Here is a 12,801-nt window from a genome sequence, read left to right on the forward strand (position 1 = left end):
TGCCTTGCTGCTTGAGGCTGGTGACAACCCTGGTCTGACGTGAAGATGTGAAGATCTCACTCTGGGAAATTATATGAACTTTGGTCTCATGAGCAGCTGTGAGATTTGGCTCAATCATCTGATTGACTGCGGCACTGTTTTTTGTGTTGTTTTGTGCAATGATTTGCACTGTTTTTTTCCATCTATTTCTTGTGCTTTTGGCTCTTTCTGGATAAGCAAAGGTTTTTGTGTTGGATGTGTTACTGATTTACTGTGTTAGTAAAATATTCCTGCAGAAGAAAAGGCCCTTAGCACTATGTGGCCACTGTGGCAGTCAGCTCTATGACTGAGAACCCTTTATACTTTCTGGTCCATCTTGGCAGATTAAACCTTCATATTTCTGAAAAGCAAACTTTATCAAGGGAATCTGTTAGGTTTTCCAAGGCTGAAGATGTCTTCTCCCCTTTGCTTTGTTTCTTAGGACTCTGGAAGAAGCAGCTTCAGTGCCTGTGGTTTATGCCACTGCTTATTATGCTTTGGTGGTTCGAGGTGGTATGAAGAAGGGGGAGAGTGTCCTCATTCACTCTGGCTCAGGAGGCGTGGGCCAAGCAGCCATTGCCATTGCTCTGAGCATGGGCTGCCGTGTTTTTGCTACTGTAGGTGAGTACTGAGGATCTAATCTACAACTGTAAGACTTAATTATTTCTGGTCATTCCTCTGTCCTGTACATGAGCACCCTTTGTCCCGAGGTTTGACACATTGAGAGCTTGAAACCTTTGAATGAAGTGGTTGCTCAGGCTGCACATCTTCCCCTGTTGTTTTTATCACTGAAGAATTAACTTGAGAGTACTGCCATTGTTCAGCTGTCATTTTATGTCTTCCTCTTCCAGGCTCTGCTGAGAAACGTGAGTATCTCCAAGCAAGGTTCCCACAGCTGGATGCTAACAGCTTTGCCAGCTCCCGAAATACAACCTTTGAGCAACATATACTGCGAGTTACCAATGGGAAAGGTTAGTTGGAGGAGTATTTTGCCTTCTTACTCAGCTACGTCATGTTATGCAGTTGTAATGCCTGATGACAAAATGGCTTGATAGAAAATGGGTTGGCTCTCAAAAGAGTGAGTTTCTTAAACAGTTTCTTCTCCTTTCACTACAGGTGTCAACCTTGTGTTAAATTCCTTGGCAGAAGAGAAGCTCCAGGCCAGTTTGCGTTGTCTTGCTCAACATGGGCGCTTCTTGGAAATAGGCAAATTTGATCTATCAAACAACAGTCAGCTTGGTAAGATGGGGCTTCAGGAAATCAGTCTCCTTATGCTTAAGCAAGCAGCAAAGCACAACCTATCATAATACAGACTAATCTTCAAATTGAGAAAATCTTAGAGCTGGAACATTTGTTTTGTGAAAGCTGCGTGTTAAATGCATCGTTGCAAAAATTTGTTTTTATCACCAACAGTTTGTGGGAGGATTGTATGCACCAAATGTTGACAGTCTCCCTTTTTATTGTAAATAAATTAAAAAAAAAAAAAAAAAAAAGTCTAGCATCAGTAAAAGTTTCTTGTGAAGAAGAGTTTGTGTAGAAGGACAGGATGTACGTGGGATTCTGGCTCCTCTGTCCCTCTGACTCAGCTGTCACTGTATTGCAAAACATCCTTTTTAATATCAAAATGACCATGTCATAGCTTGTCCTGTTGACGAAGTTCTTGTAGGTGGAGTTGCTGTTAAATTAGTCCACTCGTAAGAGAGCAGCCTAACTAATATAGCCTTTAGAGAGTATATGCAAGAATGAGTTGTCTAGCAAGCAGTAACTGCTTTGCTCCTCAGTTTTATACTGTTGACTTGTACAAAAAATGTTCCTAAAGAAGATGGATTCTGTCTTGAGATGGCAGCAGCACCAGGTGGTAATGATGTTGCTTTTTCCAGGAATGGCTCTTTTCCTCAAGAATGTGGCGTTCCATGGAATCCTGCTGGATTCAATCTTTGAGGAAGGAAACCAAGAGTGGGAGGTGGTATCAGAGCTGTTGACAAAAGGCATAAAAGATGGTGTGGTAAAGCCCCTGAAAAGCACAGTCTTTGGTAAAGAAGAAGTAGAAGCTGCCTTCAGGTTCATGGCGCAAGGAAAACATATTGGCAAAGTTATGATCAAGGTAACGAGATAAGGGTGTTGATTCCCTGATGCCTGTCATCCTCTGTATTGGGTGTTTTGATCCAGTTAAACTTGAAGTTGTGTAACAGCATGGGCTTACAGCTTTTGCTGCTGACACTGTGGCATGTATAGCGTTGTCAGGTCTGTCACTCTGAAACAAGTTTGATCCCCTGTTGACTGGAGGAGCATAGCTGCATGTGGGAAGACAGGATGTGTTTGTGCATCCAATTTTAATGTGTTTTTTGGTGTTGTTTTTTGTTTATTTGCTTTGTTCTGGAAGATCCAAGAGGAGGAGAAGCAATATCCTTTAAGGTCTGAACCAGTAAAGCTTTCTGCCATCTCCCGAACTTCCTGCCCACCTACCAAGTCCTACATCATCACAGGGGGCCTAGGAGGATTTGGGCTTGAGTTGGCACAGTGGCTGATTGAGAGAGGAGCACAGAAGCTTGTACTGACATCCCGTTCTGGCATACGAACTGGTAAGCAAAAACCTCAGTTGACCTCAGTTTGTTTCTCTCAATTTCTAAGTGTTTTATCAGTGTCTTCATAATTCTTTTCCCTTCCTCGTGTGTGTTCACTCACTTCAAACAAGTTGTGATTCATTTTAGTCTAAGGGATGAAGTATCTTTGAAGTCTGCCTCTTTTTTTCTAGCTACTTCTTTCTTCTTTTTTAATGCAACTTAAGTCTATCAAACCATGTTTGCCTTTTTCTCCCTTGCCTAGGATACTTTTCTGCAGTCTTAATTTTTAGTTTTATTCCTTCTATGAAGTCTGTATCCAGCTACATCGCTGCTGGGTTCAGTGGCAGTGAGTTGCTAAAGATGCTCTTTCCCTTAAATTGAGTGTGGTTGCTCACTTTTTACATGAGGCATCTGAAGGAGCAAAAGCTATACCCTGCTATCTATTAACACCAGAAACTTTTTTACTCAGTTTTGAGTATTGCAGTCTCAGCACTGAGATTTCTTATCAATGGTAGTCTTAAGTGCTCCCTTGGTGAAATTCAGCCATAACAAAACTTCTGTCTTCACAAATTTCTTTTTTCTTTTAGCAAGTTCACAATTTCACAACTTCTGCAAACGTAGTTCAAATCATTTTCTCTCTCAAGTTCTGGTTGTCCTACTGTTGCCTGCTGTCTTGCTCTAATCTTGCCACTTGTCTTGGTATATAAAGTCTTAAGTTCACTCATGCTCTCCCACCCTGTTCTCCTGAATCTCTTGTCTTCTTTGTGATCTGTTTAGGATGCTCTGAGACTTGAGTGGTTTCTGTCACCATTCAGATTTTGCCCAGTGTTCCTCTTGTAGCTGAACTGGGGATTGTTTAGCTATTCAGACCCTGGTTTGAGTTGAGATGGTTTGAGTGCTTCATCCCACATGTATATTTGTTTGTTAAGGCTACCAGGCCAAATGTGTCAGAGAATGGAAGGCGCTGGGAATCCAAGTGTTGGTTTCTACCAGTGATGTTGGAACTCTAGAAGGAACACAGCTTTTGATAGAAGAAGCTTTGAAGCTTGGACCAGTTGGAGGCATCTTTAATTTGGCTGTGGTAAGTGCCAGTAAGGCTTAGAAACTTGCAAGAGACAGCAGACATTAAAGTGGCTTTTACCACTTTTGTACAGTTTTAGGTTGTGTCTCTGTTTCAAAGGATGTTTTGCTTTGGCCTGAGGTTATGACTGAAGGCTTTTGGATCTGGCCCCTTAATCTGGGTAGCAACAGTATGTGACCAGCTAGCTCAGTTTTGGGTTAAAGTGAATGTTACCCTTGGCCTCTGGGAACAAGAAGAATCCTATAACAAGTTTACCAGTTGAAGACTGCAGTGGCAGCACTGAACAGGCTTACCAATAGATGAGTTGGCCTTCTTGTATTTCGTGACATCCAGGATATATCTGTGCTGGAAAACTGGAAAAGTGCATTTTGTAGTGATATTCTCTTGTATCTGTAATAAACTTAAACAGAAACTGAGATACTCATACAATTTCTTTGTTTTAAACCCATCTGATAGGTCCTTAAAGATGCCATGATTGAAAATCAGACCCCAGAATTATTCTGGGAGGTCAACAAGCCCAAGTATTCAGGCACCCTTCATTTGGACCGGTAGGTATCTGTGGAAGGGACAAATATGAGCTGCATTTGTGGTCACTGAGTTGACCAGTCTTGGATATTTTAGTCTTATTGGCTTTCCACAGCAACAAGTGGTTCCCAGTTTTCCTGATGGGTTTCTCTGTCACTTGTTCTATTCCAAGGGTGACTCGTAAGAAGTGCCCAGACCTGGACTACTTTGTTGTATTCTCCTCTGTAAGCTGTGGAAGAGGAAATGCTGGGCAAAGTAATTATGGCTTTGCTAATTCTGCCATGGAGCGTATCTGTGAGCAGCGGCATCACGATGGACTCCCAGGTAAGATGACTTCATTCACTGCAGGGAAAAATCTTATCCTACCAAACATTCAGAGGAGAACCAGCTCACCAGGAATCTGTGTCCGGAGTGATGACAGCTGTTTCCTGTTGCAGCTGTTAACCTTGAATCATTCAGATGCAAATGAAAACTGATTATTTAAATAATATTAGAGGAATGTGGGCTTTCGCTTAGCTGTTTTTAGCTCCCTTTTGTTGGTGCTGTGTGCTTAAATTAGTTGCCTAGTGTTTGTTCTTCCTTGTGATTTCTCCTCCAGGCCTGGCAGTCCAGTGGGGAGCCATTGGTGATGTGGGCATCCTGAAGGCAATGGCAAACAGAGAAGTTGTGATTGGGGGAACTGTTCTCCAGCAAATCAGCTCATGCCTGGAGGTGCTTGATATGTTCCTGAATCAACCTCATCCTGTCATGTCCAGTTTTGTCCTAGCAGAGAAGGTCTCTGTGAAAAGTGAAGGAGGAAGTCAACGGGATCTTGTAGAAGCTGTTGCTCATATCCTTGGTAAATGCAAAGTCTAGCAATTGCATAGTTGGTGTTCATTTTAGAAGGGCTCTTGCTCCAGTATGGTGTGAGGGGAATTGTGTTTCCAACCTGCACTGGGTGGAAAGTGAGGACTGATGTATACCTCAGCCTCTGCTTGTTTCTGGAAGCATCCTTTGCCTTAGCACTCATGGAGATACTGCTGGTATGATCATTTCCTTAGCAGTTTGCATGAGAACCTGAGAACTGTGTGTTAGGGTGTGACTGGAGGTTTGTCTATTCCAGTATTCTGTGTCCAGTAGTGACCAAAAGTTTGTTTCCCTCATTATGCCATGTGCCAGGTAGAAGAGGACTGGGCAGCAGCCAGTGACATTTTGTCCTCTCTGAATGATGGGTAGCTTGGGAAGAGGTCTGGGAAGGGAAACTGGTTCAGCCTAAAGGGTAAACCTTGTTAGGTGTAGGACTGTGCCTTCAGTTACAGCCTCTTTAGGTGAAACTTCTCCAGTTGGATGTTCTGAACTTCTAGAGCTGAAGTGCCAGTGTTCACTGCTACGTAGCTGTGACTGATATATTGCCTGTCACAAAGCTGTGCACATATAACATACAGTCTAAATACTAAATCAGATGTGGATTGTAGAAGAGGTGATTTTTGAAAGCATTAGATGATCTTGAATAGCAAAATCTGCTCTGTAGCTGTGCTTTATTCATGTTTAAGGAAAAAGTGAACAGCTGAGAAGATTGCTGTAGGGAGATCTAGAGCTGAAAAGTCTTGTGTGCTGTTTTTTCCTCAGGTGTTCGTGATGTGAGCAGTCTGAATGCTGAGAGCTCCTTAGCAGACTTGGGCCTGGATTCCTTGATGGGTGTGGAGGTGCGCCAGACGCTGGAGAGAGACTATGACATCGTTATGACCATGAGAGAAATCCGACTGCTTACAATCAACAAACTGCGTGAACTGTCCTCCAAGTCTGGGGCAGCAGAAGGTAGATGTCTGGATTAGGGTTGCTACCATCAGCTGAGTCCAAACAACTGAGCTCTGAACCCGTTGCTTTCATCTCTGGTGACATAAGCCTTTATCAAGTAGTGAAATGATGTCTGATGATAGCTGAAAGGCTTCTTTATATGACAAACATTCTGCTAAAATGTAGTGACGTTAAGTTAGGCCTATCAGTTCCAGTAAAGAATATAAGAAAGGCTGTGAAAGCTGTTGTGCTGCCTGGATAGCATCTGCCTACATGAGTATTCTTACATAGCTGTGTGCAGGAGACCTTCTGGAGACTGGAGACCTTCTACTTGATGTTATGGCCATTACTCTAGACATGTTTACTGCAAGCCAAAAGCATGGACAGCTGCCACAGAACAACTGACAGTGCCTTGATTTAGTGAGCCAGTGGGCTAATACAGAGCAGTCCTCAGCACCTCTTGGAGGGCTATGGCAACATGACCAAGTCTCTGATCCTATATGACTAACTGTGTCTGCTGTGCTTTCCTTCAAAGAACTGAAGCCATCCCAAGTATTGAAGATGGGCCCAGGTGAGCCTCCAAAACTGGATTTGAATAACTTGCTGGTGAATCCAGAAGGGCCAACGATCACCCGTCTCAATGAAGTTCAGAGCACAGAACGCCCTCTTTTCCTTGTGCACCCCATTGAGGGATCCATTGCAGTCTTCTACACTCTTGCCTCCAAACTTCATATGCCCTGCTATGGACTCCAGTGCACAAAAGGTATCTCAGTTCTTCAGCATCTTGAATTTGTATATCTAACAGTCTGAACTTCAGTTCCTTTATAGGAGTTTTGTTTCTAGACCCTTAAATGCAGAGGACCAAGCATCAGTGCTCACAACCCATACAGTGTTGTGGCAAACAACCCCAGGTAATGAGAAGAGTTAGGTTAGACTGAAGAGCTTATGTATGGGGAAATGGAACAAACAGATTGAGTAACTCGAGCAGGTAAGCATTTAGGAAAGAAACAATGCATGGCCTTCTTCCTATCTTTGAAAACTGGAAGCAGAACTGTTACTTGTCTAAAATAAAAGTTGCTCACAATAATTGAGAAGCTTACTTCTAAAATAATGTGGATGTTTCTGAGCTCTTGAGAAAGCAGTTGTCGCTGCTAGTGTCTGTTTCACCTGACTAATTTGCTTTCATGTTCTAGCTGCTCCCTTGGACAGCATACAGAGCCTGGCATCCTATTACATTGACTGCATGAAGCAGATACAGCCTGAAGGACCTTATCGCATTGCTGGATACTCTTTTGGTGCCTGCGTAGCCTTTGAAATGTGCTCCCAGCTGCAAGCACAACAAAATGCTTCCCATGCACTGAACAGTTTATTCCTCTTTGATGGGTCTCATTCCTTTGTGGCAGCATACACTCAGGTAAAAAAAAAAATTAAAATACAACCTTCCATTTGGAAAATGTTCTGTGTCATCAGGGAGGGTGGGATGCTTACTGTGAGCTTACTGTTCTGGATATGAACCATCTAAAAAGCTAAGACCTTTCTTGCCAGGGGAGATGGGACAGAGCTGTAGACAGTGGGCACTTAAAGATCCCTTGGGGGTTGGAGGCATGTGGGGGGTGTTATTTGTTAACTAGCTAGGGCTGGCCCACACATTCTGCTCTTGCAATTGTAAATAATAATAATAATGTCTTCTGGAAGACCTTTTGAGCCTGCAAGACAAAATCCTGAAGTAGATGTGCTAGAAAACCCTCCTTAGGTCTTCCCTTTCCATTTTCATTATGCTGCCCAAGGGATCCTGGTCTTTGGGCATTCGCTACCTGTTAGATGTGCTTTCTAATCTGTCCTCAAGGGATCTTGTCCAAGGTTTAGTTTCTATTTTTATTTATTTTCCTCCCCCCCCCACTTTCCCCTCTTCTTTTCCGGTTCGAAGTCCTTTATTCTGGAATTGTTTTTATCTACCACTCAAGCTCAGCTGTATCCCTCCCACAACAGTGTTTTACTGTTCTCTTTTTTAGAGCTACAGAGCAAAGCTGACCCAAGGAAATGAGGCTGCGTTGGAGACAGAAGCACTGTGTGCCTTTGTTCAGCAGTTTACAGGCATTGAATACAATAAGGTAATGCTTCTTTCTTATATTGCACAGGAAGGGTGTGGTTGTGGGTGCTGGTTTTTATGTGTTTGATGGAGATTAACGCCCAGATATCGAGACTAAAGGGGAATTTTTTTTTTCAATATTTCCAGTTGTTGGAGATTCTTCTGCCTTTGGAAGATCTGGAGGCTCGTGTCAATGCTGCTGCAGACCTTATAACTCAGATTCATAAAAACATCAATCGTGAAGCACTCAGCTTTGCTGCTGCTTCCTTTTACCACAAGCTGAAGGCTGCTGACAAGTATATACCAGAGTCCAAGTATCATGGGAACGTGACACTGATGAGGGCAAAGACTCACAATGAGTATGAAGAAGGTCTGGGTGGCGACTACAGACTCTCAGAGGTCAGTGTGAGATCTGCTGGTGACTGATGAGGGTCTCCTGATAGGTGGGGGAATAGAAGAAAAGCATGGAAACCACTCTTAGGGAGAGAAGAAGAATGAAACTGAAGTTAAAGAAGTAACTGTTCTGCAGCTATGACACACTGATAATAGTTTCTGGAAAGTTAATTCTTAAGCTGATGGTTTCCATCAGGAAGGGGCCAAGGGGAGATCTAGCCTCTATATTGGATGATCTGTTTTCTATAGCTAATTCTTGCATCTCCCTAAGTAGATTTTGGGTAATAAAGATGTTAAGAGTGTAAGTTGACAAAAGTAACTTTGAGCCTCTGGTATTTGAGCGCAGACCCCAAAAGCTTGTTCAGACCTAAAAGAATGAGTATCAGCCCTCTGACAGCAGCAGCAGCTTTCCTTAGTTATGTTTTGTGGACCATGTAGAAGTCAGTCTGTGGGTACCCTGTGGGCCAGAAAAATGAAAAGTAGGTTGTTGGCCTGTATCCAGATAAGGTCGCTGTTCTGTAGCTCCTGCTTAGATAAAAGGGGAAGTGTCTCACATTCCTTTTTCCTGCTGTCTGCAGTAAGCAGTTTTCTAAATTACCTTTGTTATATTGGCACCTCCCACCCCTTCTAACTTATGACTTGTATTTACTCTTGCTTCCAAGCTGGATGTGATAAAAGTTCCATAATGCCCTTAGAGGAAGAGTTACGGTGGTGGGAGGAAGATAGATGGAGGGTTGTTTAGTTGTCCTAGGGGCACATAGGTATCTACTTCAGTCATTCATAGATAAAGTAGGTAAATTATCCTGTTAGTATCATGTTGGTGTTGTTTTCCTGCCCAGCTTACATTTGAATGCTCATATGGGTGTCCAACCTTTTGGTGTGCCTGGGCTACACTGAGTGAAGAGGAATAGTCTTGGGTTGTATATAAGATGTAGTTAATGGATAGAAGCAACAAAACTCTTTTTTAATTAAAACATTAAAATAAAGAAGGCAACAAAAACGTAAAACTCATGGATTGGGCACAACTACTGTAAAACATCTATTAGAATGTACCTGGTTGTGTTTTTCAGAAGCATTTGTTAAAGATGATGCAAAATATGAATAACTCAGACTGGCAGAGCCCAGGCAGCTACATGGCTTTAAACTGTGGATGTGTTCTGTGTCTGTGCAGGTATGTGATGGAAAAGTATCGGTCCACGTCATTGAAGGAGATCACCGCACCTTATTGGAGGGAGATGGTGTTGAATCAATCATTGGGATCATCCACGGCTCACTGGCAGAACCACGTGTCAGTGTCAGAGAAGGTTAACATCTGCTCACTTACTGTCAATGGTGAAGAAGATGCCAACAACATTCCTAGTTATGACAGACCCCAAGGAACTCTTCCTGTTGAACAACATCTCATCTGCTCTGCTGCCAGAGCTGGGAAGTCCAGCTGAACTTGATTGGTCTCTTTGTTTCCTCTCTCTCAGTCATCATTCCTGACTTTCACGTGTTCTTTCTCCTCTTTCCCTTTCTATGCTTTGGTTTTTTTCCCCAGTATCCCTGTCCGTGTTGCTGCGGTGCTGTGACTCTGTCACTGCATTGCTGTGAGGGTTCCCCAGCGATGGTTGCTTCCTACAGCTTTGGCAGTATGAAAAGCAAATTTAGGAGTAGACGACTTGTGCTCTATATTGTTTTGTCTTAACAGTATTCCAAAGGGTAAGTGATAGCACTTGTTGACCAAGCCCAGTGAGCAGAGAGGGGAGCTGCAGCTGATTTCGGAGATACTTGTTGTCTGTGAAGAATCTGTCTGTAGTTAGGTCAGAAAGAGAATTCCATTGAGGCTTTTGTAACTATATTTTTTTAATTTGATATATTCTAAGTATTTATTGTGTCAAATCAGAGACTTCTTGCTTGGTTTTAATTTATCGTGGGTATCAGAAAAGGAAACATCCATTTTGGAGGGATAGGTTTATTCCACAAGGGGAGGTCGCCCATTTGTTAAACCAAAGTGCATCTATGGAACAGCCCATTTCTTTTTTTTTTTTTTTAGTTTATTTTTGTTTGTGTTTTCTTTTATTTTTTTTGTTGTGGTGTTTCTAATTTTGATCAGTGATTTTTGTGTGTGTTTTTGTTTCGCTCCCCACCCTGCCTTGCTCAGAAGGGTGGAAGTGAAGGGTTCTTGCCATCACCCACTCTTGTGAGGAGGGAGGTGTGGAGGGCAGGGTGGGAATGGTTCAACAGATGCCACTGTATTGAACAGCCTTAGCTTGGGCTGGACAAGCAGGCAGAGCTGTCCCTAGGGATGTACTTAGTTGATATCTGTGCAAGCTTCTGTGCTTTGCATTACCAGAAACAGTAAAGCATTACAGCTATTGCTTCACCTTTTTTCCTTCCCACCTCCAGCTGCTCCATCCAACCATCTGGGATGTCAGGGGAATAGAGTTCTCCATTGGTAACGGTACAAATCCTCCTACCCTTGCTCTCCCATAACCAAAGTTCATGCAAACATAGAAGCATCCACCCAGTGCCCCGGTGTATCTTATTTAGCACAGGGCTTGCTTAAGCCTTGAGTATGCATTTTCCTCTGGCAGTGAGACTGGAGATCCCACATAAGTTAGCTAAGTAAACAGTTTGGCATGATTTTAAGATACAGTACCTTTTTAAAGGAAACTTGCATAAAATCCAATTTAAAAATGACTGACTTTTGCTATGTTGGATCTGTCTTTTCCAAAATCAGTAAATCCTTGCTACACCTATGATACAGAGGAGACCTGAATAGCAATGAAGTACCAACCAGGAGGCATTTCACTGCCTCTCAGAACTCCTGTAAACCCTGGTTCTTTCTGTATTCATCCCCTGGTGAAGCATCCTGTTAGTTCAGGAGCATTCCAGTGAGAGGAACAACTGGTTCCTCGTGCAGGTTCTGACCTAGCGTCTCTTGCTTATACAACCCTCTGTGGATAGTGGCTGGGTTAACTGGTTTTAGTTTTATAAAGTATTTCTTTTGTGAAATCTGAAATACAAACAACATAATGTCAGCTTAAAGCATTTCTAGAAGAAGTTTTGTTTTGTTTTTACTTTTTTTTTTTTTAATCTGAAGAGTGTCTCTTCCTCTTTTGGCTTTCCTAGAATTAAACAGAATTGATCACTGGTTGGCTTTTTGTCTCATTCTCTACTGCTATCCTTTTAATCCTCAAGTTTCATTCGGAATCTCTCATTTCTTGATATAAAGCCAAGGCTGCTGCTAAGATACCAGATTGGAGTCTGTAGAAATAACATTAAGAAAGAAGAATTGAGATAATCCTGGAGCATGGCTCCTCATCGCCGTGCTTTTTGGTACCTTAGATGCAACCAAATCACATCCATACCCAAAAGATTGAAGTGAAAACTCTCAAAATTCTGATTCTGGCTCCATCGTTGTGGTTTTGTACAAGTGGTTCATGTCACCGCCTCAGTTTCCCCATCTGTAAAATGGGACTAATAGCATCTACCTCAAGGTCGTTGAGAGTGCTGAGCAGGCAATGGGAACACATGCTATTAACCTGTGAGGGATGGTGGTCAGGCGTTAGGAGGCAGTGCAAGGAGGCAGGCAGTGTGTGCAGGGAGGTGCCTTACAGCTGCAGAGAATGTGATGCTGAACAGTAGCTATAGGGACTGGGCATACATGCGTAACAGGGGACTTCATTCCATCTCCTGTGCTCTATCTGTGCACATCCTAGCATACGACACCACATTCAATAAAACAACCAGGGACCAGTATCTTTTCCTTTTTCTTTCTTTTTTTTTTTTTTTTTTTTCCTTTTTTTTCATGTTTTTGTTTTGTTTACCTTCTTGTTTTTACCACTGGCAGCTGTAGTGAGCCCGAAAAGAGGGAAAGAATCCTATCTGCCTTGGTTGTACTGAACATCCAGAAAGAAAAAGAGTGCTTAAAACTTCTAACAAAATAGATACAATAGTCCTGCACTAAAATGAAGTGTTAACGATTCTGACCCAGCATCTCAGCTCTGAAGGAAGGCAGTGCAGTTCTGAATGGGCTGTGTGGAGGGATCAAGGACTGATGCTGTTGCAGCTGTCCGATCAGGAGTCGTACAAGTTCTCTGTATAAACATAAATGTGCATGGTCTCTTCTAGGCAAAGCTTGAAGATACTGGTTTAGTAATAGAAATTCCTCAAGAATTACTTATAGCCTCTATGCTCTCAATGTTCTTGTGGTTGTTATTTGAAAGGCAGGAGGTTGTTGTTTTGTTTTGTTTTCCCCCTAATTGTCTAATACTGAGCTGCTGCCCTGTAACCCATTATGTAACTGGCTGCTGAATACAGTGTGCCAAAAATAAAAACCTTATTAGCGCTGGTACTGCTCGTTATTTCTC

At 42.6% G+C, this 12,801-nt stretch overlaps 1 protein-coding gene across 1 annotated transcript in view; it reads left to right on the forward strand.

Moving 5' to 3' along the window:
• The window catches only part of FASN (fatty acid synthase), a 36,141-nt gene extending 23,359 nt beyond the window's left edge, over positions 1-12,782 (forward strand). The window contains exons 29-43 of the mRNA XM_052687907.1: positions 461-639; positions 870-989; positions 1,135-1,257; positions 1,899-2,122; positions 2,402-2,600; positions 3,512-3,663; positions 4,120-4,211; positions 4,361-4,512; positions 4,787-5,026; positions 5,797-5,985; positions 6,500-6,727; positions 7,158-7,378; positions 7,977-8,075; positions 8,201-8,452; positions 9,618-12,782. Coding sequence (XP_052543867.1) covers positions 461-639; positions 870-989; positions 1,135-1,257; positions 1,899-2,122; positions 2,402-2,600; positions 3,512-3,663; positions 4,120-4,211; positions 4,361-4,512; positions 4,787-5,026; positions 5,797-5,985; positions 6,500-6,727; positions 7,158-7,378; positions 7,977-8,075; positions 8,201-8,452; positions 9,618-9,755 — 2,608 coding nt within the window. The 3' untranslated portion in view covers positions 9,756-12,782. The remainder of the gene's footprint in view (positions 1-460; positions 640-869; positions 990-1,134; positions 1,258-1,898; positions 2,123-2,401; positions 2,601-3,511; positions 3,664-4,119; positions 4,212-4,360; positions 4,513-4,786; positions 5,027-5,796; positions 5,986-6,499; positions 6,728-7,157; positions 7,379-7,976; positions 8,076-8,200; positions 8,453-9,617) is intronic.
• The last annotated feature ends 19 nt before the right edge of the window (positions 12,783-12,801 follow it).

The sequence above is a fragment of the Tympanuchus pallidicinctus genome, unplaced genomic scaffold (assembly GCF_026119805.1).
Source record: "Tympanuchus pallidicinctus isolate F22 unplaced genomic scaffold, pur_lepc_1.0 scaffold23, whole genome shotgun sequence".
Classification (NCBI taxonomy): domain Eukaryota; kingdom Metazoa; phylum Chordata; class Aves; order Galliformes; family Phasianidae; genus Tympanuchus; species Tympanuchus pallidicinctus.